The sequence below is a fragment of the Neolamprologus multifasciatus genome, chromosome 9, assembly GCF_963576455.1.
Source record: "Neolamprologus multifasciatus chromosome 9, fNeoMul1.2, whole genome shotgun sequence".
NCBI lineage: Eukaryota > Metazoa > Chordata > Actinopteri > Cichliformes > Cichlidae > Neolamprologus > Neolamprologus multifasciatus.
The window spans coordinates 8,241,316-8,267,391 of NC_140447.1; the positions used below are offsets into that span (position 1 = coordinate 8,241,316).

The 26,076-nt window shown below is 40.5% G+C and overlaps 1 protein-coding gene and 1 long non-coding RNA gene across 3 annotated transcripts in view; one reads left to right on the forward strand and one right to left on the reverse strand.

Annotated features, from left to right (window-relative positions):
• Positions 1-26,076, forward strand: part of LOC146510968 (uncharacterized) — a 395,415-nt gene that overhangs the window by 360,807 nt on the left and 8,532 nt on the right. The gene's annotated exons all lie outside the window — the stretch shown is intronic.
• LOC146510974 (partitioning defective 3 homolog) overlaps positions 5,277-26,076 on the reverse strand; it is a 377,572-nt gene continuing 356,772 nt past the window's right edge. For both annotated transcript variants that reach the window (XM_085172912.1, XM_085172913.1), the window contains exons 22-24: positions 25,568-25,688; positions 13,566-13,693; positions 5,277-7,989 (exon numbers count right to left, since the gene is read on the reverse strand). In XM_085172912.1, coding sequence (XP_085029038.1) covers positions 7,566-7,989; positions 13,566-13,693; positions 25,568-25,688 — 673 coding nt within the window. In that variant the 3' untranslated portion in view covers positions 5,277-7,565. The remainder of the gene's footprint in view (positions 7,990-13,565; positions 13,694-25,567; positions 25,689-26,076) is intronic.

Below are 26,076 nucleotides of genomic sequence, written 5' to 3' on the forward strand. Positions count from 1 at the left end.
TTTGCTGTGGGTTCCTGAAAACAAACAAATTAAGCTTGTGTGTATATATATATATATATATATATATTTATATATATTTAAAAAAAAAAAAAAAAAAAGCAAAATCATAATGGGCCAATTTTTTTTTTTATGATCAGTCAGTTGATGTTGCATTTGTGATCATTTAATATCAACATCAGAAAACATTACATGAGAGGTATAAGGAACATTTCCTGTACTGAAGCAATTTTCTTGAAAAAAGAAAGAAAAACTTTCTTGATTATACTTAAACATAACCTTTAGTAACACTTTAAATGTATCACACTTTCTGAACATTCAGTGCATATGGCTGGTGTATTAGTGTCATTACTAGTTTATAATGCAATGATGTAGCATCAGTTTAATAGTTTAAATTCACCTATCTGTACTGTACATATTCATATAACCTATTAAACTAAAACTTTTAAAAAATACCAAAGACACAAATATCTGTAGAGTTGCTTCTGTTTTACAATTAGTCTCATTTTTTAAATGAACAACACAAGCCAAGACAGGTTTCTCTGTAACAGAATCGTGGATCTAATTTGAAACATAAGAAGTAATTCTGACATAATTGTTCTTAATACATGAGTTAATCCTCTAAAGTAGTCTGATGACTGTCTATTAAGAAAAGAAGGTCTTAAGTATTATTAAAATGTGTGACAGATTGGCAGAAGGACAACCGCATAGGAGTTCAATAGCATCCGTGTTAGCTGCTTTTAAAATTCTACAAATTGAGCCTGCAGGCCTCAAAGATTCTCCACCAGTTTCACATAATATCTGGCAGCACAAAGTGCATGGATTCCGGTTGAGACCATAATTTCTCCCACCAAGCGGGAGGCAAGGCCTGTTCTGGTAAACACGATATCTGTTCTGTTTCTCTGTTCTTCATTTGGTCATCTTTTCAGTAAGCCTGCTCTTAGGTTGAGTCTTCCTCTGTCTCGGCCCCACACACAAACGTTAGCATTCCTCCCTCCTCTGCCTCCATTACAGACACTCTCCGCTCATCAGAAACATGCAATCGCCAGATGTTGCCCAAACCTTTAGGAAAGAACCTCTTGGTACATGTGTGCATGTGTGCATTTGTGTCAACCCCCCACAACTGCTTTTTCTCGCGCATCTGCTGAGATTTATGGCCGTGGGTTTTCCTGCTACAGAGTGGGCTTCCGCTTTTGAAATCCCAGCGGTGCAGCAGATCGTGGCTCGAATGGAGAAGCAGGTTCTTCAACCCAAAACAGGTGACTCTGCCTCCACTATCACCAGGCTGGAAAGACACCTACCCTTCCAGTCGCTTGACACAAGCATTTTTATCTACTGGCAGTTCACACGAACCCCATCTGCTTCTCATATCAACTCGCTCGCACTTGCCAGCACAGGGGTCTACTGGTCTGGCCTGCAGGGGTCACGAGGACAAAGTGGAGTAATGAAATCAAACTGGCCGAATGACAGCGTCTGCTGTTGATCATTGGAAATCGCTGAAGGTTTTCATTATGGAGTAATCTGTTGGGGGAGATGCAAAAGGGGTGATATTAAAGACTCAGCCGAGCTTTTTCAGCGTGAGTAATGATCAGGCAGACGAGAGCCAAGGACAGCTTTACTGTTCCCCCAGGCTTCAAAGTGTTAAGAGTGCAAGCTGATACAGCAAAGTAGGTTATATGCTGCGTTTTGTATCACACTGGGATGAAACAGATTGTCTTTTGATGGCTTTAGATTACCTTTATGGATGTGTCAACTGGATTTATATCTGAAAAGTTGTAGCGATGAAGTTTTTGTCTGCCATACTGTCCTCAAGTGCTTGCACACACTGAAACATTTGATTGTTGGACAAAAATAGAGCACGTATATGATTTTTTAGGAATATTTCTTCAGGCATGTTGAAGAACATCCAAAGCTCTTCTTTGGCAATTTCTGCCTTTTGTTTCATTCTTCTCTCAAATTCTTCAAAATGATCGCACACTGCTTTAATAATGTTCATGTCCAGGCTCTGGGGAGGCCAATGCATGTTTTTTGTTTTATCTGGGTCTGCTTTTACTTCATTGGCAGCGTTTGGTATTATTGTCATGCTAAAAACAAAGCTTTTGCCAATCAGATGCTTTCCAGATGGTATTTCATGGTGAATCAAAATCTGTTGGTACTTTTCAGCGTTCATAATTCCATCAATTTTGACAAGATCCCCAACAGCACTGGCTGAAATGCAGCTCTAAATCACGACAGAGCTTCCATTGTGTTTTACAGATGGCTTTAGACACGCACTTCTTTCATGGTCTTCTCTGTGCATATTAAACCAAAAATCCAAAAGATCTCATAAGACTGTTGCCACTGAGTTTTAGACCAGGTCTTGTGTAATTTGCCTTTTCTCCCCGTTTCCCTTTCTTAAGAATGACTTCTTAACAACTCCCATTAAGACCATTTCTGATGCTGCTTAGGCTCATTTGTTCAGTAGATCAGCGGTCCCCAACCTTTTTTTTTTTACACGGACCGGTTTATGCCCGACAATATTTTCACGGACCGGCCTTTAAGGTGTCGCGGATAAATACAACAAAATAAAACTAGTACCAGTACCGAAAACAAGAAAATTTATTCATAACACACCTGAAAAGACCCAGGAAAACCGAGTAAACGATAAAAACGATGACAAAATAACGCTGAAAACCGATAAACTATACATTTCACACCTGAGCCTCAACTCTCGCGGCCCGGTACCAAACGACTCACGGACCGGTCCGAGGCCCGGGGGTTGGGGACCGCTGCAGTAGATGCATCAACTGAATGAAGTCATCTCTCAGGTCCTGTTTCAGATCTTTCCTCATATTTAAAAAGAATAAATAAATTAAAAACAAATGAATGATGAATGAACAGATAATGTTCACCTGTAGATACTTTTTAGTCCTGCCACTCCTTCACTTGTTGAGTTTCCTCAGATTTTTTAAAGCGTGTGGTTCAAACAAAACAGTCTGAAAATGGTCAAGTAAAAGATCAGGACCGAAAATGAGTGGAAAAAAACCTAATGTCTAAAGAAAAAGGCTCCTTGGACATGAAATATTTAAAAAATGAGATGTGGCTGAATATCAACAAAGTTAGACTTTACATGATCTTAAACTAGACTTACTCAGCTGTACTCAGATATGAAGGAAATGTTTTAGACTGGCCACAAAAACGTGTCTTGTGATACTCTACAAAAGCATTGATATGTATTTCTATTAAAGCTCTTTGAATTGTGGGCAAGGTGAAAGCTGAAACAGTGCTGGAACATGACCAAATGCAGGCTCTTTCCTCCCCATTTGCTCTATTGACCCTCAATCAAAGGCAATATAAAAAGCAACGGACTGTGGCTCAGCAGGGATGTTCAGAGAAGAGTTACTTCAGAGGTGCTTTTAAATTTCCCCTCGAGGTATTATTCAGGGTTAAAGTCCCCCGCTCCTCACAGGTTGGGCAAATTTACTCCACTCACTCTTCACCTTAATTTTACCGCTGCACCCCAAGGCGCTATACGGACTAGTGGATGTCTCTACCCCTGGTTCATGTGCTTTCTACTATGTTTCCTCTCTGAGCAGACGGATTCTATCAAAAGCCTTCCCTTCCTCAGGATGAGGCAGATTTGGCAGGAGTTCTGTAATGCAGGGCCAGAACCTGCACTTTCTAAAACCTTCCTTTTCCCCGGAGTTCAACATCATAAACTTAACTATTGTCTTTATCACCATCAGCGTCATCACAGGATGTTGTTAGAAGGAAAGCCAGCTCTAGGCTGGAGTGTAAAGAGCTGAAAAACAAAGAGAATGTGCGAGTGTGTTTTTTTTTTTTTTTTTTTGTTCCTTTGGATTTGTTGCCACTTTAACAAATGTGGGAACCACATTTTCAGCTAGCGCCAGTTTATAGCTGCAGTTAGACCATAAACGTTCCACTTGTTTCAGCATTCAAAAAGCGATAAGAGCAACTGTTTAGACAGTTCAGCCCTTTACTCAGGTCTCTCTTGCCTTCATGTTGAAAGAGTGAGAAATGATATGGCAACCAGATGACGAGTAAAGTGAACGTTCCTAGTTCAAATGCATGTGCGTACCTCTGAAAGAGAACAGCCAATTTTACTCTCATAACCGATAATTATCATAAGTTCAACAATGTTTCATTTTGAATTCTTGAATCGTGAATACATATCCGGTATGGCAGCAGCAAGAATAAGTTATTCATTACTTCCCTTAGCTGGCGTTATCAAGGAGAGGAACAATTTGTGAATGTTAAAGCAAAGCAATCAAGGGAAATTACTGTTACAAGGACTGAAACTACCCTCAATTTATTCGCTGAAAAAATGGTTCATATTGTATGTACAGAGAACAGCAGAAACATTTCTTAATGACACACTGTTGTATAAAGGAAAATTGCACAGTGCTTACATATTAATAATTTTTTTCCTTTTTTTCACTACCATAGTACCATGTTGTGGATAATAAAACACAATAAAGGAAGGCTGTAAAAACACAATGAAAATATGGCAATATCTTTCTCATTTATCCCAGGACTTAAAGAAAAATCTCCCGAAATAATAGCTTTATGGGGAAAAAAAATATCCATATGTCACAGAGATGGAGAACAAACATTAATTACACAACACAAATAATAAATGTGCATTATGGGATATCATCTAATTTGCATAGGAGAGAGGGGGAATAAAATCATTAGATATCACGGGCGCCTCTACAGTTCATGAGACATGAAACACGGACACGTTGGTTAAAACAGCTGCTGTGTCAAAGTTCCTTTACATAAACACATGCACGCCCATGCAAACACACACACGCCACCACCACCACCACCAACAGCAACCACCACTTTCATCTACACAACCAGATCCAACAATTCTGCCCAGGCAAAAAAAAAAAGATGCAAACTGACAGACAGAAGGAGGAGATAAATGTGGAGAATAAGAAGAAGAGACAGCAAAAGTGAGCGCCGCCTCGTCAGTAACCTCTCGTTTGTAGTGCGGACTCAGAGGAATAGTTGTGATTACTCCATTGACTGAATCATCTGTAAGGTCAGGCCTCCCATCTTCTCTCCCTCCTACTCCTCTGCTCTTCTCCCACTCGGCAGCAGAGTGGTTCATATGGCTGCCAAGACATATTCAGAGACATATTGGAGCATCTATTTACTGGCAGCATTCACAGACACTTAACCACATGGCCACCTACGTACGAGCACGATGCAAAAATTGGTAGCGAAACAAGCTTACTCATGCTCTCCTTTCAATATCCTTGCATGTGTGAGGATTTTTATTTATTTTTTGCTGCTTGTGAGGACCGTAATCTATAATCTCACCAGCGACTATGAAACGGTAGCCTGGAGTTTTATCTTAATCCTAATTCTAGTCTTATGCTGTTATATTTTCAGCGTACTTAAAGTAGGCCAGGGTGGAGAGATCTGCTGTATGTGCTGCCAGCGCACTGCAGTGTCCTCAGAGGGAACTCTGTACGGACCAGAAAGCAGCGTTATAGGAAGAACAAGGCCTCGGTGGTGGCCGCAGCTGTCCGTGTGTGTGTTCCCAAAGAAGTATAATCCCAGACTCGGCGCTTAACCCGGGGCTCAGGAAATAACAGAGGTTTAGCGAAGCAAATTCATTTGAATGATCACAAAGGGGACAAAAGAGAAAAGTGCAATTCATTCTGTGAGAACTCCAGTCAGTGTATTATATCGAATGCATTTTTTTTTTTAAGCACCTAAGCAACAAAGCTTCAGTCTGCTGTCTGCGGTAGGCTGATTTGTCTATGGCTGGAACATGGAATTAGAGAGACCTGATTTGTCAAGCTAGCTTTTAACAGACTTCTTGGTCATGCAGATGTCTCGCTGGGTTTCTTATTACATGTGCCTGACCTCAGAGTTGAGAATCAGGGAGTTCGCTTGTTAGATACATCCTTGGTGTTCAAAATAAATCCATCCAAGGGTGACTGAAGTTGACACAAAGAAACCACCAGAGATCTACATGTGTCATATGACAATGCTGGAGATCTGCTTGTTGAGCACATTCACCATGAAACAGCATATTGTAATACCACAACAGTTACAAAAGACCGTTGTGTAATGTAGCAAAGGAGAAGTCTGATCACCAGCCTGATCACATTTACACCTCAGTTTCAGGTTGAAAGCATAATCTGTTTTTTTAGTGCATATAAACATATATGCAAGTCATTGTTCCGAACCTGATCTAAATCTAAACTGTAACTCAAATGTAATCTGCACTTTTCTCCTTAAGAAAAAGAAATTGCAACATAGCAAATCAGGTCCTCTACTCCAGAAGAGTGAATTCTTGTTTGGAAATAATGGAAATAATCATGAAGATAAACAAAATCAGCTCCATTGTATCTGCCCCGTGGATAAGCAGCACTACACCAAGGCCACCCACAGCAGAGCTGATGCAGTTTCCCATGTAACTGCCCTGATGAAATATTCAGCGAAGAACAGCTCAGACACCTAAAGGCCAGCGGGCTTCGGTTACGGCCAAATCAGTCCAGGCGAGGCCAGGGGCCAAGCGGCACGCCGCCAAGGTTGCCGTTTTTTATCTCCTCGCCGTACGTGAGAACAAACACAAACGAAGGTGTGCATTTATTTTTAATGACGTACATTAATTAATAACCCAGACCTGACCCCATTTGTACTGCTGGATTCCCTGAGTGGGTGGAGCGGAGCAGAAATAAAGAAGATCTAAAGCCGTTTTCCTCCGCTGAGAGTGCTGTATATTGATGGCAACAATGTGAGAGAGAGGGGGAGGGGGGGACTGATAAAGCAGCCAGCAGAAGGGAAGAGAGAATTTAGGATTATCATACTGAATACAAGAGGGGGTTGGAAAGAGGAAACCAAAAGGGACATTTCCCTGAAGTGAGGGGGATGGGTGCTCATGCCCAAAACCCAAGCTCTGACTCCACAGTTCACACAAGCTTTTTAACCTCCACACTCTCCCACTACATGTCAGCTCCTGCCAGCACTCTGTCACCCTCTCTCTCTCAAACACACACACACACACACACACACACACAGTTAAAGTCGCCATGAACATCAAAAAAAAGCCTCATTCACACAAGCGTGGTACCGACTGAGGTCCCTGCTAGCAGATGCGTGGTAGAAAAAGCATGTCTGGACTGAGACTTGCCCATTAGGTTACGACTGTTTAGGTGCAGCGCTGCCGAGATCCCCTCAACCAGTCCTCTGTTGTGATGGCAGTTTTTTCCGGGTGTGTTAGATGGGTCAAAACAGCAGATCACGAGTCAAAAACACCAAACAATCAAATGACTTTAAAGGCACTTAAAGGATAAACATACAAGGTATGAATGATCACAATGCTGGACTATAAAACAGCTTAAAAAGGATCACGGTTCTTAATTAAAAAAAATCTTTCTTTAAATATAAACATTTTTTACAGCAGTCCTATAAAATTTTTTATATCTCATATTTTTATTTTTAAAAAAATCCCACAAATCTTGTTTTTTGTTTTTTTTCCCTGTAAATGCTTGTTAGGATCAGTCCTCATCTCCTTAAAGACATCCATATTCTTCCTTTTCACCCTCTCAGGAATAAAACAGCCTTCCCTTCACTGAACTCTGATGCCTGCTGAGCTTGGCGATTTGGGACGGTGACGGGGGCACGTCCTGTCTGTAGGGCCCCTTGGGTTTTGAGAGGGCCCGAGCTATGGCAGAGCCAGTGGCTTGAGTGCTGTCTCTGTTCTGGTCAAAGGTGATGCCGCTGGGGGTTTCCTGTGCAGGAGGCGGCCTGGTTTTGCTGGCCTCCTGCTCTCGACGCCTTTCCTCCTGCCTCAGCAACTCCTGGGTCTCGAGGAAGACGCGGGCGTTAATACTGGGTGTTCCCAGGTAGCCGTTACGTGACCCCCCAGAGTAGCGAGGATTTTCCTTGGATGGCTGAAATCCCTCTGCTGGCACGTACATCTTGTCCCACGAGTCCTGGGACGCCGCACTGTTGTTCTTGCGAGGTTGTCTAAACACACAGAAATAGGTAGGAGGGTCAATTGCACTGTTTTCTCAGTCACCTTAAGCAGCAATTAAATCTAAAGCGAACAGAGGTGGATTTTATTTGATTCTGTTTAAAAAAAAGCCCCCTGGGTGAGCAGTATTCAAGGGAATTCAAAAGGAACTGCACTTCAGCGGAGAACGGGATCATTTTCACATTTGTGTAAGAGTTAAAAGCAGGATGTGGCATTCACTTAAAATACTGAAAGCAACATCAATGGTGCAGAGGGGTCTGTTTTAGGCTCCTGCGTGATTAGACTGAATCCTGTAACATAAAAGAAAAAAGAAACGAGACGTGAAAGAGGCAGGAAATAAATATCGGAAGCATGAAACGCGTGCAGGACTATTATTTCCACATTGTAAACAAACATAAATGCTAAAACCTCGCTGAGAAAATGTCGGCGTTCATCCATTTAACTTGGTATTGGGGATGCAGATTGGTGCACTTACAGACCAGACAGAATAATGGTAGGCCTCAGAGAGTTATCTGGCTCCTACTCATCTTCGACTTGCCTGTCAGCCCATGCGCTGACAGGCCGGCCAAAGATTTATGGACGTATCTTTTGTTAGAAACACAAAATTTAAACAAAAGAGCTATCATCCATGCATGCTTCCCACCACACGTGCTCCACTTTCACCTGGACAGCTGTCATTGAAATCTGCAGGGTCTTTGGCTAAAGTGTTAAATCTTCTCCTCCATTATTAGAATCCATTAGAGCAGACATGGGATGGAATATCTGTGACAGTGTCTTTTGCATCAGGGGTGCTAAGAGAGATCCCATTCACACCTCACTGACCCGTTGTGTGCTTAAAAGGCTTTTGAGTACAAGGCACAAGACTGCAGAGGGAGGCAGGAGCTTTTAGGCCAGAACACCTGCATTCCAGGGAGGCTGTGAGGAACAGGCAGAAGACACAACTGTGTGGTTTTACAATTGAGGGAAGCGGGACTCATTCCTCAATTTGTACAAACTGAAAAAACTAAACAAAACCCAACAACCTTGGTTTTTAATTGCACAATCAACTAGATGAAACGGATGAACTTTACTCCATTCAAAAATATACCCATTTAAAGTTTTTGATGGAAGTGGTGACACATGTCCAGCCAAGTCAGTCCAGCATTTGGTAAGAAAGCAGAGTAGGAGGGAGAGAAGAAAGGCAGATATATTGGCAGTGGAATATGTACGACGGCCCTGAGTGTCCAAACACAGTGCAACTGAGGCTACGTCCACACAAGCCCGGATAGATTTGAAAACGGCATCCAAACTAGCGTTTTCAGTCGTTTTCACAGAGTTGCGCGTCCACATTGAAACAGCCCAAAACGCTTACGTTACAGTCTTGCGCATGCGCAAAAGCGAGTGAGAGTTAAAGAAGAAAAGCTACCTGGAGCATGTACATACTGATATTAATCATTTTTAGGGCTGTCAAAATTGAAAGCAATCAAAACAACTGCTGTATAATGCCCTCCGCTATCATGTGTTTAATTGGTCATGACTGCATCACATGACTAACATGCGTCATCGTTTTAGAAAGTCTGCGTTTCGAGTGTCCACACTGCGATGGGGCAGCTCTGTTTTGAAATGTCTGTGTTTTCAAGAGCGTTTTCAAAACGCTGCGTTTTTCCTTGAGGAAAACGCCATCTCAGTGTGGGCGGGAGGCCAAAACGGAGAGAAAACGATGCAAACGAAAAGACATTAGTGTGGACGTAGCCTTAGAAAAACACCAGCAATTAGAAAAATGCTGAGAAAGAAAAGTTTACCTCCAACAAGGTCACCAAGATTCAAAATTGTCAGAGAGGTTTAGTCGATGTACCTATGGTATCAATTTGATCCTAGGTGACTTCCTTCTTGGGTTAATGCATTCACCAGCTTGGGTGCCCTGCATGCCCGACTCAAGGAGTGACAGCAATAAAAAAAAAAACTACAAAGGAAGTAAAATAAAATACAAAGGAAAACTTCAGCAAAAACTCCCCAAAAAAACCCAAACCAAAACACACACACACACACAGAAAACACAACTAAAGTGTTTTTGGTGAGCTATTAACGTGATAGAACAGCTACAGAACTGACAAGCTAACAGTACATGGCTAACAGTAAACGTATTACATGAATCATGTGATATTTTTCTCTCTCATAGCACTGATGAATCCTTTTAAACATGTCTCGGTGCAATCCTTCACGTTTTTGTCACTTGTGCATTAATGTCTCACCAGAAACACTACAGTTGTGTTTGTGAGAGTTGGTTTTTTTCTACCCCTGTTCTATTTTATTCAACTTCCTTTGTGGGTTTTTTGACCTTCAGTTGTTTTTAGTTTTCTTTTTCTTCTTTCTTTTATTGAAATACCATTCTGTTTCATTCAAAGTATATGATGTTATTATGTTTCTATTTCCATTCTGTTTTATTCAACTTCTACTGTGTGCTTTTGCAGCGTTTTTTCAATTTTCTGATGTTTTCTTGCAGTGCATTTGATCTCTCAGAGCCACTGTAGAAATACGTAACAAACATTTTAAAAATAAGTGTTGAAGTGGGGATATCAATAGGGGAATTCCACTGCAAGTATAAACACTATACAGTTTGTTCCTATACCAGGGCTGCCAGCATGGGCACACAGATTTAAAGCAAATGCTACAAAACACACTGTCTCTTTCTTGATAACTTTCCATTGCTAGAAATATTTTCTTTCTATCATCATCACAGTGAAACTGTTATGAGAATCCCAAAATTTCAGCATGTCTAATGAAAGCCCTTGCGGTTCACAATGACTAAAGGGAGGGGAAGGGCTAAAGCACACGGCCCTGTAAACGTGGGGTATGTGGGCTCTTGTGAGCTTGCGTGTTTTTTTGTGCATGCATTTCTGTTACGAACATGTGCAACACAAACACATCCTCTTGTTCCGCCATTTGGTTGCTTGTGTGCACAAGTACAGGGGCAGATGTAGGGACAGACTGCAGAGAGCCTCACCACATGCTCCATACATGGACTTCACTGTCTGGGCGAGCCGCCACGCACTTACACCCCGGCTTGGCTCACAGAGCAGCCAGCGCCGCTCATGAGGGAGTCGCTTGTTTAGAAGCGCAGGAACGCCTGTTGCACGAGGAAGCAACCTGCGTTTCCAGAATGACCTTTTAGGTTTTAAAAGCATACAAGTTTTAGGGGGAAGTCAGAGGCAGAGAGATGAGAGCAGAGAGATTGCGTTGCTCCACAGGAATGTAATAGTGATTGATGCGTCGAGGGATCTACTTCTCTTATCACCTCTACTCCTTTGCCAAAATATGTCACAAAGTAGATTAGTTACATGTACAGCGGGAGGCGATGGGAAAATACATCATGCCAAAGAGTGGGGTAAATTTAGAATGACAGAAAATAACAAACAAACCCAGGAAGTTGGCTCGCAGGAACATTTGTGGCCGCTGTGTGTTTCTTTAAAACAGCTGGGAAGAATCAGAGTTTATGAGAAGTAGGAGAAAGCTTCCACACATGCACGCACGCACACATGCACCCAAAAGCATCTAATGTGTAATGCAACAATCGTTTTCTATATTGTATAAATAAATTGTCTACAAACCTGGAATAATGTTTTCTTTCTAACTTGGAACAATATTCTTTTGGCTGGAAATGCCATAGTTGCACGGCGAGATGAAAGAGCTACTGGCAGTTCACTCAGCCCGCAGTTAAGAACTTTATCTCGACATTCACTGCATTCATGCGTGTGCTTGTGTGTGTGTGTGTGTACATCTCTTTCGGGCTAATCAGTGGTCTCTCCTTCCTACTAAAACACTCGTTCCTCTCCCAGTCACTCTCGACCTCCGCTGCCTGTCACTGCTAATCCTGCTCCAACAACAAGCCTTCATTAGTGCTCTTCCAATCCTCACATCCCAGACAGCGAGCTAAGCCTGGCCGTCATCAGATAACCAGCTACCATGGTTTCCTCTGGAAGCTTCTGGGGTGTTTTTTTGGTGAGGGAATGTTCCCTTTTCTGCTGAATGGCTAACTGCTCAGACTTCCTGCTTTGGAAGAGGAAAAGATGAAGAGGTTCCAATAAGAGAGGTGGCTGACATTAGAAGGCATTGTGATTATTAATCTGGGGATGTAAGACTAGCTCTTTAATGAGAAGCCACGCCGACACACCAAGCCCCGAAAAGCCTCAGCCAGGGTCAAGCATCAAGCCTGAGCTCATGTGGCTCTTAGCCCGAAGCCACTATGAGATTATGAAAGGAATGCATATCAAAGGCCATCCTCGCTTGGCTGCTTGGCCGGAGACGTGAACTTTCCCAAGAGAAGCAGCTCGCTGGGAGAGAAGGTCCCAGCTCAACTGTCACACCACATGAGATGCAAGCAGATAACACATATGAGGGGAATGCATAGATCAGTCTGCCTTATATAGACCAAATTGATTATGTGTCCGTGTGGACCGCAAATCCATATCCACAGACACGAACACGTTTTCATCGACCCAACTGTGTTTTGAGGCAACATAACACAAAAGGGGATGAATATGAAGAAGTGATTGGTGCTTACAGCACAGACGACAACTGTGGCAAAGAAAATGAAAAGACCAAGCGCGCACACACACACACACACACACACACACACACACACACACACACACACACACACACACACACACACACATTAAGGGCTCCGTCTTTGTTTAAATTGGCAAGCTGCAAAAGTGAAATAAATCTTGACTTTGCTCTTAGCATTTTTGAACATATAATACATTTCACAATGCAAAAAAACCCTCACAATGGATTGTTTTCAGTGTGGAAATATTCAACAATAATGTGTCAGTCAGTCAAATGACAGAATTATTGCCTTGGGGAGCTTTTCTTCCAGGATATTAAGCTTCATATGCGACTTTCTTTCCCCTAGCAGCAGTGGTTAACTTTGTAATTTGAACCTGGCAGACAAAAAGCGCTGGCAGAAATGGCAAATATTGATATTAAACCACCCCCTCCCACAAAAAAGGCTCAAGATGTAAGATATGGTAAGCTTTATTGGCATCTCTTTGACAAATATGCAAAAAAGAATCGAAACAAGGAGATGGAGAAGATGAAGAGCAGTGCTTGTAGTTTCTAATGGCAAACTGTGCGAGGCAAGAGATTGCAGAGGGAAAAAATACCCTTTTAAAGAAAATAATGTGATATTGGAGCTGTTATTGGAGAGGGGGGCTTGGGACAAAGTCACCGCTTTCTTGGGGTCAGCGTTGACTTAATGAAGTTGAATATCAGTCGAATAATTCTAAGCGATCACATTAAATGATTTCATTCAAAGAGTTTGCTAAGAATCGTTCAAATGTCTGGAGATTAGTTGAAAGTGGCTTTGTGGTGATTGACTTTGAGGGAAGCCAAAGAGATAAGTGGGGGAGGTGGGGGGGGGGGGGGGGGCAAAAATGTGAGGAAAAGAAATTGATGGAAATCAAAAAAAAGTCAAATGAAGGGGTTGAGAAAGGGCGGGGAGGACGTGATAAGTCAAAGGGGTGGACGCAGCCGCATGGATGCACGGACAGTTTGAAGAAAGAAAGAAAAGGAAGGAAGGATGTCTCACCGTGGCAGGGAATTGTACTGTCTCTGTGCTTGTGGGAAATCATCTCTGTCCTCTTGCTGCTGTTTCTGGACCTGAGTCTCAACCGTTACAGAATGGCGTCCACTTGATGTCTCCGTCCCATTGCTGGCCTGTTAAACCCACAAATACAGTCAGCACAGACACAGTGAATACACAGTAACAAAGAGAGGACCAAAGGCAAGCATTTAAGCCTTTCAGTGCATGTTGTACTAACCCCATGTTGCTCTCCAATGCATCCATCTGACTATAGCATGCATATAGTGTGTGGATGTTAGTTAGCACTCAGAAACAGTAGAAAAAAAGTGTTGTGTAAAGCACTTTGAGTGCTCAGGATAGAGTAGAAAAGCACATTATAAGAACCAGTCCATATAAGAGAAAAGAAAATGATTGTTAACACGAGTTCTTATTCATGGGAAAGTGGCACATGCTGGTTGTTTGCAGCTTCAGCGATTCTTGGCTAGTGATTTATTTTATATTGTAGTCTTAAAAGGTAGTAGAGCCCTAAGTGTGTTTAGCTAGTCCATTTAACCCTAGGTACCTTTTGAATGGCTTGTTTAAGGTATCTGTGTTGCCTGGTACACCGATAATAAAGTACTAAATGAACCATGGTCCATATCAACCACAAATTAAGAAAGGAGAACTGCTTTTAAAGAATGCTGTGATTAAAAACAAACAAACAAAGAATCCTGTTCTCTTAACTTTTCAAACATACTGCACTGGCCACATGGTTGATATGACTTTTCTCTTTAGTATGCGTTAAACATTTTGCGATGGAGCTTATTTGTGTTAGCTGTGGGTCTTGATAGCTACAGTTTGGATCAGTTTAGCCCACCACTGCTGAAGAGATAAATTATAGACGAGAATTTCCAGCTATGGCTTCATTCCACTCATATGCATATGACAACACACCGCTAACCTGTAACAGTGTGCATGTGTGTTTGCCGTCTGATCATCTGTGAGGTTGACATGGAGATATCATCTCCCTCGGCACCAGCATGCTGCTAACGAGCTGGCTTATGAAAGAACGAGACAAGCCAATTAAACAGAAGCAAGCTGAAGAGGTGTTGCAGGCGTGGCTTGACCACTTGTCAGCCTTCATAAGGCTCAGGCTTTATTGTGGAAGGCAGGTAGTGGTGGATGGCTTGTGTGAATAAATTAACCACTTAATAACTCACAGTTTACCCAAATTTGATTTCTAAACCTGAGCAGCTTCTTCACAGTCTTTGGATTTGTTTCTTGGAGCTGGCAGAATGTAGCTAAACTCACAGTTTAATGCACTTTGTCCTCTGATTTGCGGTAAACACAGGATGTCAAATACTGCCATTCAATCAGATGGTGGTGTTGCAAAGGTACATGCAGTACAAGGTGTCTTTTGGTGTCCATGCTTTTGACACACCAGCTACAGTAATGTGCATTTAATGTGAAATCTGCATTTAATGGTTGAAAGGGTGTCTGTGGATGCAGACAGCCAGATGTGGATGTAAATGGTAAATGGACTGGTTCTTATATAGCGCTTTTCTCTTCTGAGCACTCAAAGCGCTTTACACAACTTGTGCATTCACCCATTCACACCCATTTGCACAAGCACATTGTTCTAAGTGCTTTCTAAGTAACATTCACACACATTCATACTCCGATGGATGCATCGGAGAGCAATTTGGGGTTAATATCTTGCCCAAGGATATTTGGCATGCAGACTAGGGGAAGCCAGGAATTCAACCACCAACCTTCCAATCAGTAGATGACCTGAGCTACAGACATTTGTGAGCCAGAACACTGCGGGAAGGCTCCCATTTGGGATTTTTCATTATTAAAACTATTCACTGATTAATTTTGTTTGCACTTGCGTTTTACGTACTTTTCGCTGTGTGGTTAGGCTGAAGAAACGATTGTAGGTTTGAGTTTAAAATTCCCCAATTGACAACATTAACCCTATTTGCCACAAAATGATACCTTCCCATTGTTATCTCCACCAAGGAGGTTATATTTTTTGGTAGCATTTACGTGCGTGCTTGCAATTCTGCCACAAAAAGTCTCAAATGAATTCTGGTCATGTTAACAATCCATTAACATTTGGCTTACATTAACCAAGGTCTTCCTGGTGAACTGAAGGATTTATTGATCAAAAGATCACCAAAACCTTGAAACTATCAAACATAATATCAACATTTATTAAGTACTGTATAAAGGTTTAAAATATCATATCACATATAACCTTTGACCTCTATTTCAAGTTCGAGGTATCTGAAGGTTAAAGTGTTAATAGTAGTATAATCAGCTCTTCTTACTGCCTTTGTTTGTATTGACAGCATGTAGACATATAGAGAATGATATATGGGTATTATAAATATGTACATTACAGTAACAAGCAAGTGTCTAAACATGCTAAATATGGGGTATTGAGGTGCCCTTTGCCAAACACTTCTGATAATACAGCAATATCTGACCGACGAGAACAATTCTGGAATTAATCGATGGGGTAAAAGTGCGCTGGTGGAATGAAAAGCTGTCAGCAAAAACGTCTTCTTGGAAACGTCGTCTGTTCCTGAAATGACTGCTTTTCTCCTCACTTGGACAGCTGCAATAACAGCGCAATTACATTTCACTCAGCGTCAACAGCAAGTCTTTTTCTCAAGCCCTCCGAGTCTTAAAAACATAATAGTATTCCACGTGGGCGAAGTGAATTGGACTCATATGTTTCAGGTTTCGCTGCAACAACATGTTTCCCGGGCTCAGAAACTGTAGAGCACATAAACCAATATCAGATGAACTGAGAGGTGGAAAAGAAAAATAATTTTACTGGAGTCGAATGTGGTAGTGAGAAAATAATTAGTCACGCACTCTGAAAGTTATTAATGTGATTTGAAAGGAAGTGAGGAGGAATCCTGCGGTGCTACACTCTTCAGTCTCAAACCGAAGGGTTGACGTGGATGACGCCATGCCAAGAGAAATGCATGAGAAATAGCCAGGAGAGAAAATCAGTCAGCCTAATGCCATTATCCAGAGAGGGAGAATCAGATTATTTCATGTTAGACCTGGAATATAATGCCATATAAAACATGACATTTGTTGAAATCAAATCAAAGAGATGTCCATGTTTGTTTTTATCCAATAATGTGAAAAATGATGTCAATACGGCACGTTTTTATCTTTCCCCTGCTTCCTTGGTGGTGTCACAGACAAAGCAGGAGGAAACAAAAATTCTCCACCTGTTAAAACATGAGAGCCGTCGGGATGTAATTATGAAAATTATTTGCAGCTATCAAAAAAAAAAAAAAAAAAAAAAAAAACTAGGACGAGGAAAGCAGCTGGGTGGGAGTCGAGCGAGACAGCCGAGGTGTAATATTTCTTGGTTCAGAGCTGGTCACAAACCTTTGAGATATCAAAGTAGGTTGCGATGATGGGTCAGCACTAACATATGGCTTTACCGCCCATGCTTCTCTTGATAGTGTGCTTGGAGGCCACCACATAGGGAACCGTTTTAAGAGAACAGTCGAGCTGTACACAAACAGACATGTGGAAGACATTAAGGTTGCTAATGGGCAAATACAACAAGAAGAAAGTGAGAGAATGGTAGTGAAACACCACATCCTGACAAAAGCCCAGTTGGATAATGAGTCTCTCTTAAAGTCACTGCACCGACCCAATTCCGCCAATTTATTATAAGCAAGCTCAGTCCATTTGCGGTTACCAGGGTGTGTAGCTCCGGGCGGTGTAACCATCTGGATCAAGCAGTGTGGTCTGCCATTTCCCGGCCTCTGGTCCAAGGAACCACAGTGAACAGGAGGTTGGTGTGGCTATCACTATATCATTTAGGGACTTTGTAGCATGCACATAAGGCAGCACAAAAGTCTTTTTTTTCTGTATCTTTAAGTGAAACTGACCAATCACGTTGTTTTGCAATGTGGGGAAAAAAGAAAAACATGCCTTTATTTATATCAAACTCTTCTGCAACCGGTAGCAGCTTTCAAGTGTTTTCTTTATTAATTCATGGAATATAATAAAAAATATTGTCAATTTAGGTTTGCTGTTAGCTAAATTTACGCTACTAATGTATTAGTATTAGCTAGCTTCTTGGCTAATGCTAACTGAATGCTCAGATAACATCTTTGGTAGGTGCGACGTTGATCTTGGACTTTACTGTGATATGGGAACAACACCAACGTGACAATATCAGATCACGCATCAATCTATTCCACATTAACAACCAAGCCACATAACTTTAAGGTTGGTATTGTTCAAATTAGAGCTGGGCGATATAAGATTTTTTCATATCACAATATGTTTTTTTCATTTCAGGCGATAACGATATATATCACGATATAAGCCAAATAACTATATTTGTAAGATTTAAATGTGCCGTTGCTCACAAGTAAATGTGAAATAATCAGCAGCTTGTTTTTATTTTATATATTTATTTTCCATAATAAGTTCAACAGGGTAGATGTACTTAAGGAACATGAGACTTTTTCAGATAAATAAAGGGTATTCGCAATACATATCGTTATCGTTCTATCGCCCAGCTCTGTTTCAAATACAATGGCAAATCCCATTGCTTATGGTATTTACTTTAACCATGTTGCCACTAAACCTTGCTTCACTACTTGCACAACATTACACAACACTAATCCCTACAAAGTCATGCAGTAGCATGACTAAGAAGCCCTAAAAGGCGACAATCAATCAATGTCAGAGATCTGGTTGAAAGAAACACATCTCAGCACGGGTTTGCAATGCTGGTTTTAGGCTTTTACTTATTTTTTCACAGCATGATATGGCCTTCCTGTAACGTGTTAACTCCTCGCTGGGTGTGAGATTGTTCTGGGCTATCTTAAATTCTAAATAGGGGGGTTGTGTAGGGCCAGAGAGATACCAAGGGTGTTAGTGTGCCAACTGCCGAGTCTCGGACACACAAACACGACTGCCAGAGCTCGGGTGAAACGTTAGACCGCAAACCTGCTTGACATATCCAGGAAGCTTGTTTTCTGGGTTACTCATCTGTTAATCAGAAGGCTGGTGGTTCAATCCTTGGCTGTTTAGCTCTGAGGAAGTCAAGTGACTAGTTAAACAGGGCTTCCTCTTCAAGTAATCACATAGTAATAGAGTTAACTGTGCGGCACACAACACTAATCAACATGAAAGTACAATATTTAAGGAAACTAGTAGTTGCATAAGCAGAGCTAATATGTGCACACACATGAACCCTGGTAGCAGAATTCAAAGTAATAATAAAATCAAAAGAATTCACATAAATGTGGGCTTTAAAAGTTGCTGTTGATGTGTGTGATCCAAGTTACCAGCGTGGTGCTCATACTCCTCTGTGTGGTCATGCTTACTGGTGCTGTAGCCTAACAGCACAAATTGTTTTTATTGAGAAAGAGTGTGTGTATGTGAGGCGGGGGGGGGGGGGGGGGGGGGGGGCTCTAGGAAAAACATTGCTTAACAGTTCTTTATGATGAACATCTGGAAATTCCCTCTTATAGACAAGCAGGGCGGGCAGGAGAAAAAACATACCAGCTCTAATTGCGTGTGCTGGACTAAGTGGATTGACTGATAGATGAGGTTTTTTTGTATCTTGATCATTATTCCATTATGTTGGAGCTTAGGTTCAGCGATGGACGTGATCATTACAGCTGTTAGCAGCAGGCAGACCTGAGTGAAAAGCTGAGGTTAAACCCATGGAGACCAAGCCCCACACCTAATACTGATGCATGTACCCTTATCTTACCCGAACCCTATTATTATCATTTTACACATTTTTCTAAAGTTCCGAAAGCAAAACATTTACATTGGCTTTAGTTTTAGCAGAGAATATTTTGTGTTTTGTAGTGTAGATTATAGTCACAGTTTGAATGGATTACAGTTCAAATGTAGTCATGCAGAGTACATCTGCTAATGACGATCAGGCTATAAAATTGAGAGCAGCTACTTAACAGGCCTTAACGTGAGAATGTTTCATAAACAGCTTTTTCCAAATTAAAAATGAATTTTAAAGCTAAACCATTAAGCCAACATGGAAGAGCAGGGTCTTAAGTCCTCACGGCTCTGTTTATCCATCACATGTGGTGAAACCACTGATGAAGATCATGTGTTGTGACCCAGAACAGCCACTAACTGGACCCTAAAATAACCTAAAAGCCTTATATCTGGATAAATAATTGCAGAAATCTGAACTGCTGCTGTTCTTGAGTAACACTTTGAGATGCTAGCAGTTGTTTGTGTACAGTATATTTGCGTGGAGGCTATCACAAAGGAGCCTCGCATGCTCAGGGGAAACGGGCATCAAAGTGCAGTTCTGCAGACTTTGATGTGGTAGGCATTTAACTGCCTGCCGGAGCATCTTGCTTTTCATGGTTACATTCCCTGAACGATTTGATTTATAAAAGTAGAGGTCAGAAAGGTTTTACTTTCATCATTGTGAACAATCTTCAGCAATGAAACTGAGTGAAACATGCTGTTAAAAAAGGACATATCAGTTTCAGTGCAGAAAAAAATAGCTCCGATAGCTTTGAACAGAACTCAGCTATGACTTTACATTTTTCAGTGTGGGTCAAAACACTGAAAATAAATAAATAAATGTTTTTGTCATCACTACCTCCACCCACAGTTTTTAAACCCACACCAGAAGTTCACTTTCTGAAAGTTGTGACAAATCTTCCTCCGCCGAGGCAGCTCGCTCTGAGCAGTATTTGCTTTTATATTTTGTATGTAACATTACGTAGGAGCAGATAGTGAATAATAGCTACTGATTTGTAAATAACAGGACATGAATAACCTCACCTTATTATATAATATCATACTACAGTATGATATTATATAACACATTTTGGGGTTGGCTTCAAAGAAAGGCAGATGTGAAATTTAAAAGTGAGGTCAGAGGTCCAATGTGGGATAATATTTCAATTCCCCATCCAAAAGTATCATCCCCTAAATGTTTTCAATATAAACAAACACAGTAGAATTTTAGATTTTATGAAGGTTTAACCTTATTTGACCTTGAAGAAGAGGTTAGAGGTCCAAAGTAGAGATGGACTAATCCGATATTACGTATCCGTATCGGTCCGATACTGACCTAAATTACTGGATCGGATATCGGAGAGAAATAAAAAATGTAATCCGATCCATTAAATATCAAAAAAGCACCTCACAAAACTTGCGACATGGCATAACTTGGCTCATAACCGTAGCAGTCGGAGCAGTATGCATCACGTGATAGAGCGGCTGTGGTGTGGGAGACCTGTCAGAGGTCTAGTTGAGTATTTCGAGCTTCGCTACCAAACCGGCATTTCATCTCCAAGAAAGTTATCCCAGAGAGAAGTAAAGCAAGTGTGTAAGTTCATCTCTGAATGTTTGTAAAGCATTCCAGCGTTAAGCTTAACAACCGATATAAGGAGCGACTGCCTCTTCTCTCTCTCTCCTGCTGCTACTTCAATCGTGAAACTGATCAATGATCAGCTGATCGGCTTTTCTGTCGCGAGTCTGTCTCTCTTGTTTGTTTATTGCCCACTTTGCGCCAGAAAGAGGAAACCAGAGGCTGAACAACAGCAGCACGTTTAAGCTTGATAAGCTGCTGTTAGAATTCATTTAATATTACTTTGTACACCACAATCCTTTTCTATGTAGCTGACGGCTGGTAACTGTGCAGGGACGGATCTAGCAAAGTTTAGCCAGGGGGGCCGATAGGGCATGAACAGGGAAAAGGGGGCACACAGACATACATTTCTTTCTTATTCTCATTTAAAATGTGTAGCTTTTAATAAATAATTATCTGAATCTTACACCCAAAGTTGTAATCTGATGTAAAATGTATAGAAGTCCATTACTGTATATAGTAACTATTAAGTCTAATATACCCTAGTAAGCTATACTACTTTTCCTTTGGGAAGGTACCATCTCTGCAGCCTGCAGTTCTGTTGAAGAAAGATGTTGAATCTATTTAATTATTCTTGAAAAATAATTGATTTCTGTGCATTTTTTTCACACTGCATCAAATTAAAGTTGATTATGTCGACTAAGCATCATAAGGTGGGGGGTGGTTCCCTAGTTTGTTTGTTTTTTTGCTGGGAGTTTGGAACCTAATTATTTAGGTTGCTTACTCTTTAAAATACCAGAATAGGGAGGATGGAGAAGGTTTAAGTTTATTAGATTGATCAGTATTGCTGAACTATGAAATATTTTGGGTGCAGTGTGTTTTTTGCATACAGGTATAGCAGAATAGCTTTAGTGTTTTATTTTTATTTTTTATTTGAGTTTGAACTTGTACAAAATGCAGCAAGATATTAAAAACAGTTTTATTTATTTAGAAAACACACTATATCGGATTCATATCGGTATCGGCCGATATCCAAATTTATGATATTGGTATCGGACATAAAAAAGTGGTATCGTGCCATCTCTAGTCCAAAGTAACGTTATATCTAGAATTCCCATATATCATTCCCTATACATAGTTTTCTAAGTTATAAGGCTTTTTGTCAATTTTTTACCTGTAAGTCACTAAGTTGACCTTGAAGATCTTGGGGGATGTAAGGAAATTTTTAACGGACTGTTAACCCTATAATGCCCTGTATCATATTTGATACATAAGTATCAAAATGTTATGGCAAAAAAAATTTTTTGTCTAAAATTAACATTGTTGTTAACAAAAAGTTGCCAAAAATGTCCAATGTATCAAATGCAATACAAAAAATATATAATAAATATATAATAAAAATATATCATACACAACTTGATATAGCAAAAAAAATGTGGATTTTGTTATAAGGATTAATAAACATCTCAGTTCCCCCCATAAATCTGAATTTGGTCTTACAAGGTTGACATATTGAACCTCTACACCCCGACCAATTTGATCAAAATTCATCCAAATTTGAGGTATTGTGTTTACAGAAAGAAAGAATGTCACGGACGCACACTATGCCAAAACCTAACCTCCTTGAAGAGGTAAATATACAGTAAAGATGCTAACTATCCATTCCTGTCAGCATAGTCAATGTCAGTATGTCACTTCACGTTTTTGTACTTGTCTCATCTTTCTGGAATATCTTTGGTTTTCAAAGCAAAATCCTTACCCTGTTCACTTTAAATAGAGCCATATCAATCCTGCTTCTAGACGACGCTAAGACGGGATTTCCCTCGAGTTCTGCTAATCAGTGTCAGCGCATAACACGGGTGCACGTCTGCCTTTCCTAATAAGCTCTGCCATCGTGAATTCTTGTTCACATGACTAAAATAACATGAAAGAGGACTAATAAAACAGACTTCAATACTCAAGGGCTGGCCCTATATCTTATTACCAGTGGAGCAGCAGTGGTGTGCCCAACAGTGTCGACGATCAGACGCAATTAAGAGCTCAGCGGCTCAGAGAGAAAGACTGAGACCTCTTGGTGGAGAGCAAACAGTTCACATCTAATGGCGGATGGGAAAAGAGAGATTAAGAAAACAGAGATAGACGTCCACTCTGTGTTTTTTTTTTTCCTTCAAACATCAGTTTGACAAATACCGAAGAAAATCCAGAGCAAATACAGCCTGCCTTCATCTGTGTAGGAACACGGTGGGAAGCATGCTGCTGTGTTTTACCCAAACTCAATTGGACAGCGGAAATAACAGCAGAAGATCCTGGCCACTCCAAACCAATTTAACTGACAAACCAACACTGATAATTCTCCAGAAAATTGCATGCAAAATGTTTTAACTTTCAAGGTCTGACTTTCTGGCCCATCATTTTCTAAATAGCTCTGCTAGGAGCAACAATTAGCTGCATTCTTTTCTCCGAGGTCAAAAACTTACAGAGTAAAAAAAGAAACTAAAAAAACTGAAGTCACTGTAAGTTATTTTTGATAAATAACATGGAGGTATTTGACATCCCGCATGTCCCGCGACTTGGTTACCTGTGTTTTTTTTGTTATGGTTTTTAACACCAGTTAAGTAAAAAGCGGGACAACAGTTTAGATTATCGGTGACCTGACAGGGAGTTTGGAAAAGGGATATGATTCCTTACTTAAAGTTCCTGAACTTTTAATGCACAGCAGGGATGGATATGAGATCAAGTGTGAATGAATTAACAAAGGAATTAACTTGATTACATTTTTCCAATTATGAAGAATAAATCCCATTGTTGTTACAGATCAATCGTTGGAGAGTAGAACGGCTTAAAGCAACTATTCTCAAATTTTAATTTAAATTTGTTTTAATTTAAAAATCCCTTTAATCAAGTCTAATGAAAATTAGAATGAACAGTGCGGGTAGGTGTCTTTAGTTTCTCTCCCCTAACATCGCCTTCCTTCCATAAGTGTGTCATATTTCCAAGAGTGAAAAGGCACATGCAATTTTTGCATGTTGTAGTGCCATTTTTGGGAGCATTTCAAGTTGCTATACATCAATACAACCATTATAGCCTAAATTTTAATAATATGTCTGCATTAAGTGCATAGTAATTACATAAATTGCAAAAAAGTCAATAAACTACAAAGAAATTGAAAATCGTTTTTGCTTTTTTAACATATTTTTCTAGTTAGAGAAAGTTAAGAGGCTTATCCCTCAAAACTTTAAATACAAAAAAGTTGCACAAACTAGTTTCCTACCACAGGAAATTTATTTTGAGTGTCTTCATAGTTTTATTTTTGAAATACACCAATTTTTATATACTGCAGGAAAAACGAAAATAAATATTATAGTGCAAATTTGCAAAAAAGCAGCATATGCATCAAAATAAACTATTTCCAGCAGTGCAATTTGAGTCCTAAGCTTCCCAGAAATGACACAGAAAGTCATAAAGTCAAACATAACTTTTAAAAACACCAGTATAGGCTCATGAGGCCCTGATGGTAAAAAAAAAACTACATTTCCGCAAAAATGACGTCACTTCCGGTTTCGGGCAGGTAATGGCGGACATGCAAAAGTTCGCGCTGACGTCTATTCCAACGTAGGAAGTGTTTTGAACAGCTGATCGGATCGGCAAAGCCTGTTTCTGGAATATTATGTTTTTGTTGCTGCAAGCGCTTTTTATGCAGTTTTTGCAAAGCTATATGTGGAAGGAAACTGTGACCGAGGACAAGCTGATGGTATAAGATGTAAGTACAACTCCTCCGGTTTCATATGCAAAAAAAATTATTGCGCTAGCTCACGTGGTTGCAGAGCTACCGGGATTTAAAAATAGTTACGCAAAACAGAGCGTGCCTGCTCCTACCGGCTTTAAAGGGTTAATTAAATGACCATCTTTTCCTTAACATGTGGGCCAATCATTACACATTCAGCAATTATTAACATCTATGTGTCTTTTTAAAAAAGAAAAAAAAGATTATAAAACCCACTTTTTTGGATTTTCCTATATAATAATATGTTCATTTTATCATCCCCACGTGAACCCGATGCTACATTCTCCAGTTGTGTTTGTTTCACGTGTCGTGTTCAATGCACGTTGCCTCAGCAACAATATATCGATAACGATATTTTGCTCGACTCACCACTAAATACAGAATAAATACAGACTGGTGATTAAGGCACAAAAAGTATGAAAAAAATGAGGTTGTTTGTAAAAATGACTGAAAAACAAAGATTTATTAGTTAGTGGCAGAAGCACTCATATTACTACAATGCATTCAAGACCTCATTTTTGCTTTCCACGTGTTTATAAAGCACTGTAGGTTTTAATCATTAGAAATTCATTTTAAACTCTGGCTCCTGGTTTCTTTTGTCCTGCCTCCCTCCTCTCACGCCCAATCAGTCCCTGCAGATGGCCGCCCCTCCCTGAACCTGGTTCTGTCAGAGGTTTCTACCTGTTAAAAGGGAGTTTACCTTATATATAAAGTGCCTTAATTTGACGCTATATAAATACATTCAAGTTAACTGAATAGAAGTGTTAGTAAGCAATAAAAAATACGTGTAGGCCTAAGAATCCATTCAGCTAGTAACTCTGGATTGATCCCGAAGAATTTTTTGGGTATGTACACTCTCCTGGAATACAGCTCCTACTCGATACTCACCCAGGACTGGTTGAAGCTGTAGGTGTGCTGATGGTCCTCTACGTCGTCCTCCTGCTTGGCCTGCTGGAACTCATTCCTCAGTCTCTGTATCCGGTCATGGTTACTAGGCGCCATCTGACTGCTAGGAAAGAAAAAAAAGAAAGGAAATTAGATATTTAGACTCATTAACGCTTTGGTACGCATTGGCTTTGCTAGCATGCTGTTACAAGTAATTCTGCGTTGCAGCAATTTACCTGACCACATAAATGGTGCCAAGGATTTTTAAATCCAACAGTTGCAATTAGGGATGCACCGATACCGATACTGGTATCGGGTATCGGGGCCGATACTGTAAAATGTGTGTGTACTCATACTCGTAAAAGTTAACCGATACCATGAACCGATACTAACTTATTTCATTAATCAGAGGGTGGCTTGTCATTTCTGTTGTAGTTTTTAGATTGGCCACTAGGGGGGCATCCCGCGCTAAACAGGCACAGGGTTAGGCGAGTGAGACTGGCAGCTCCAGA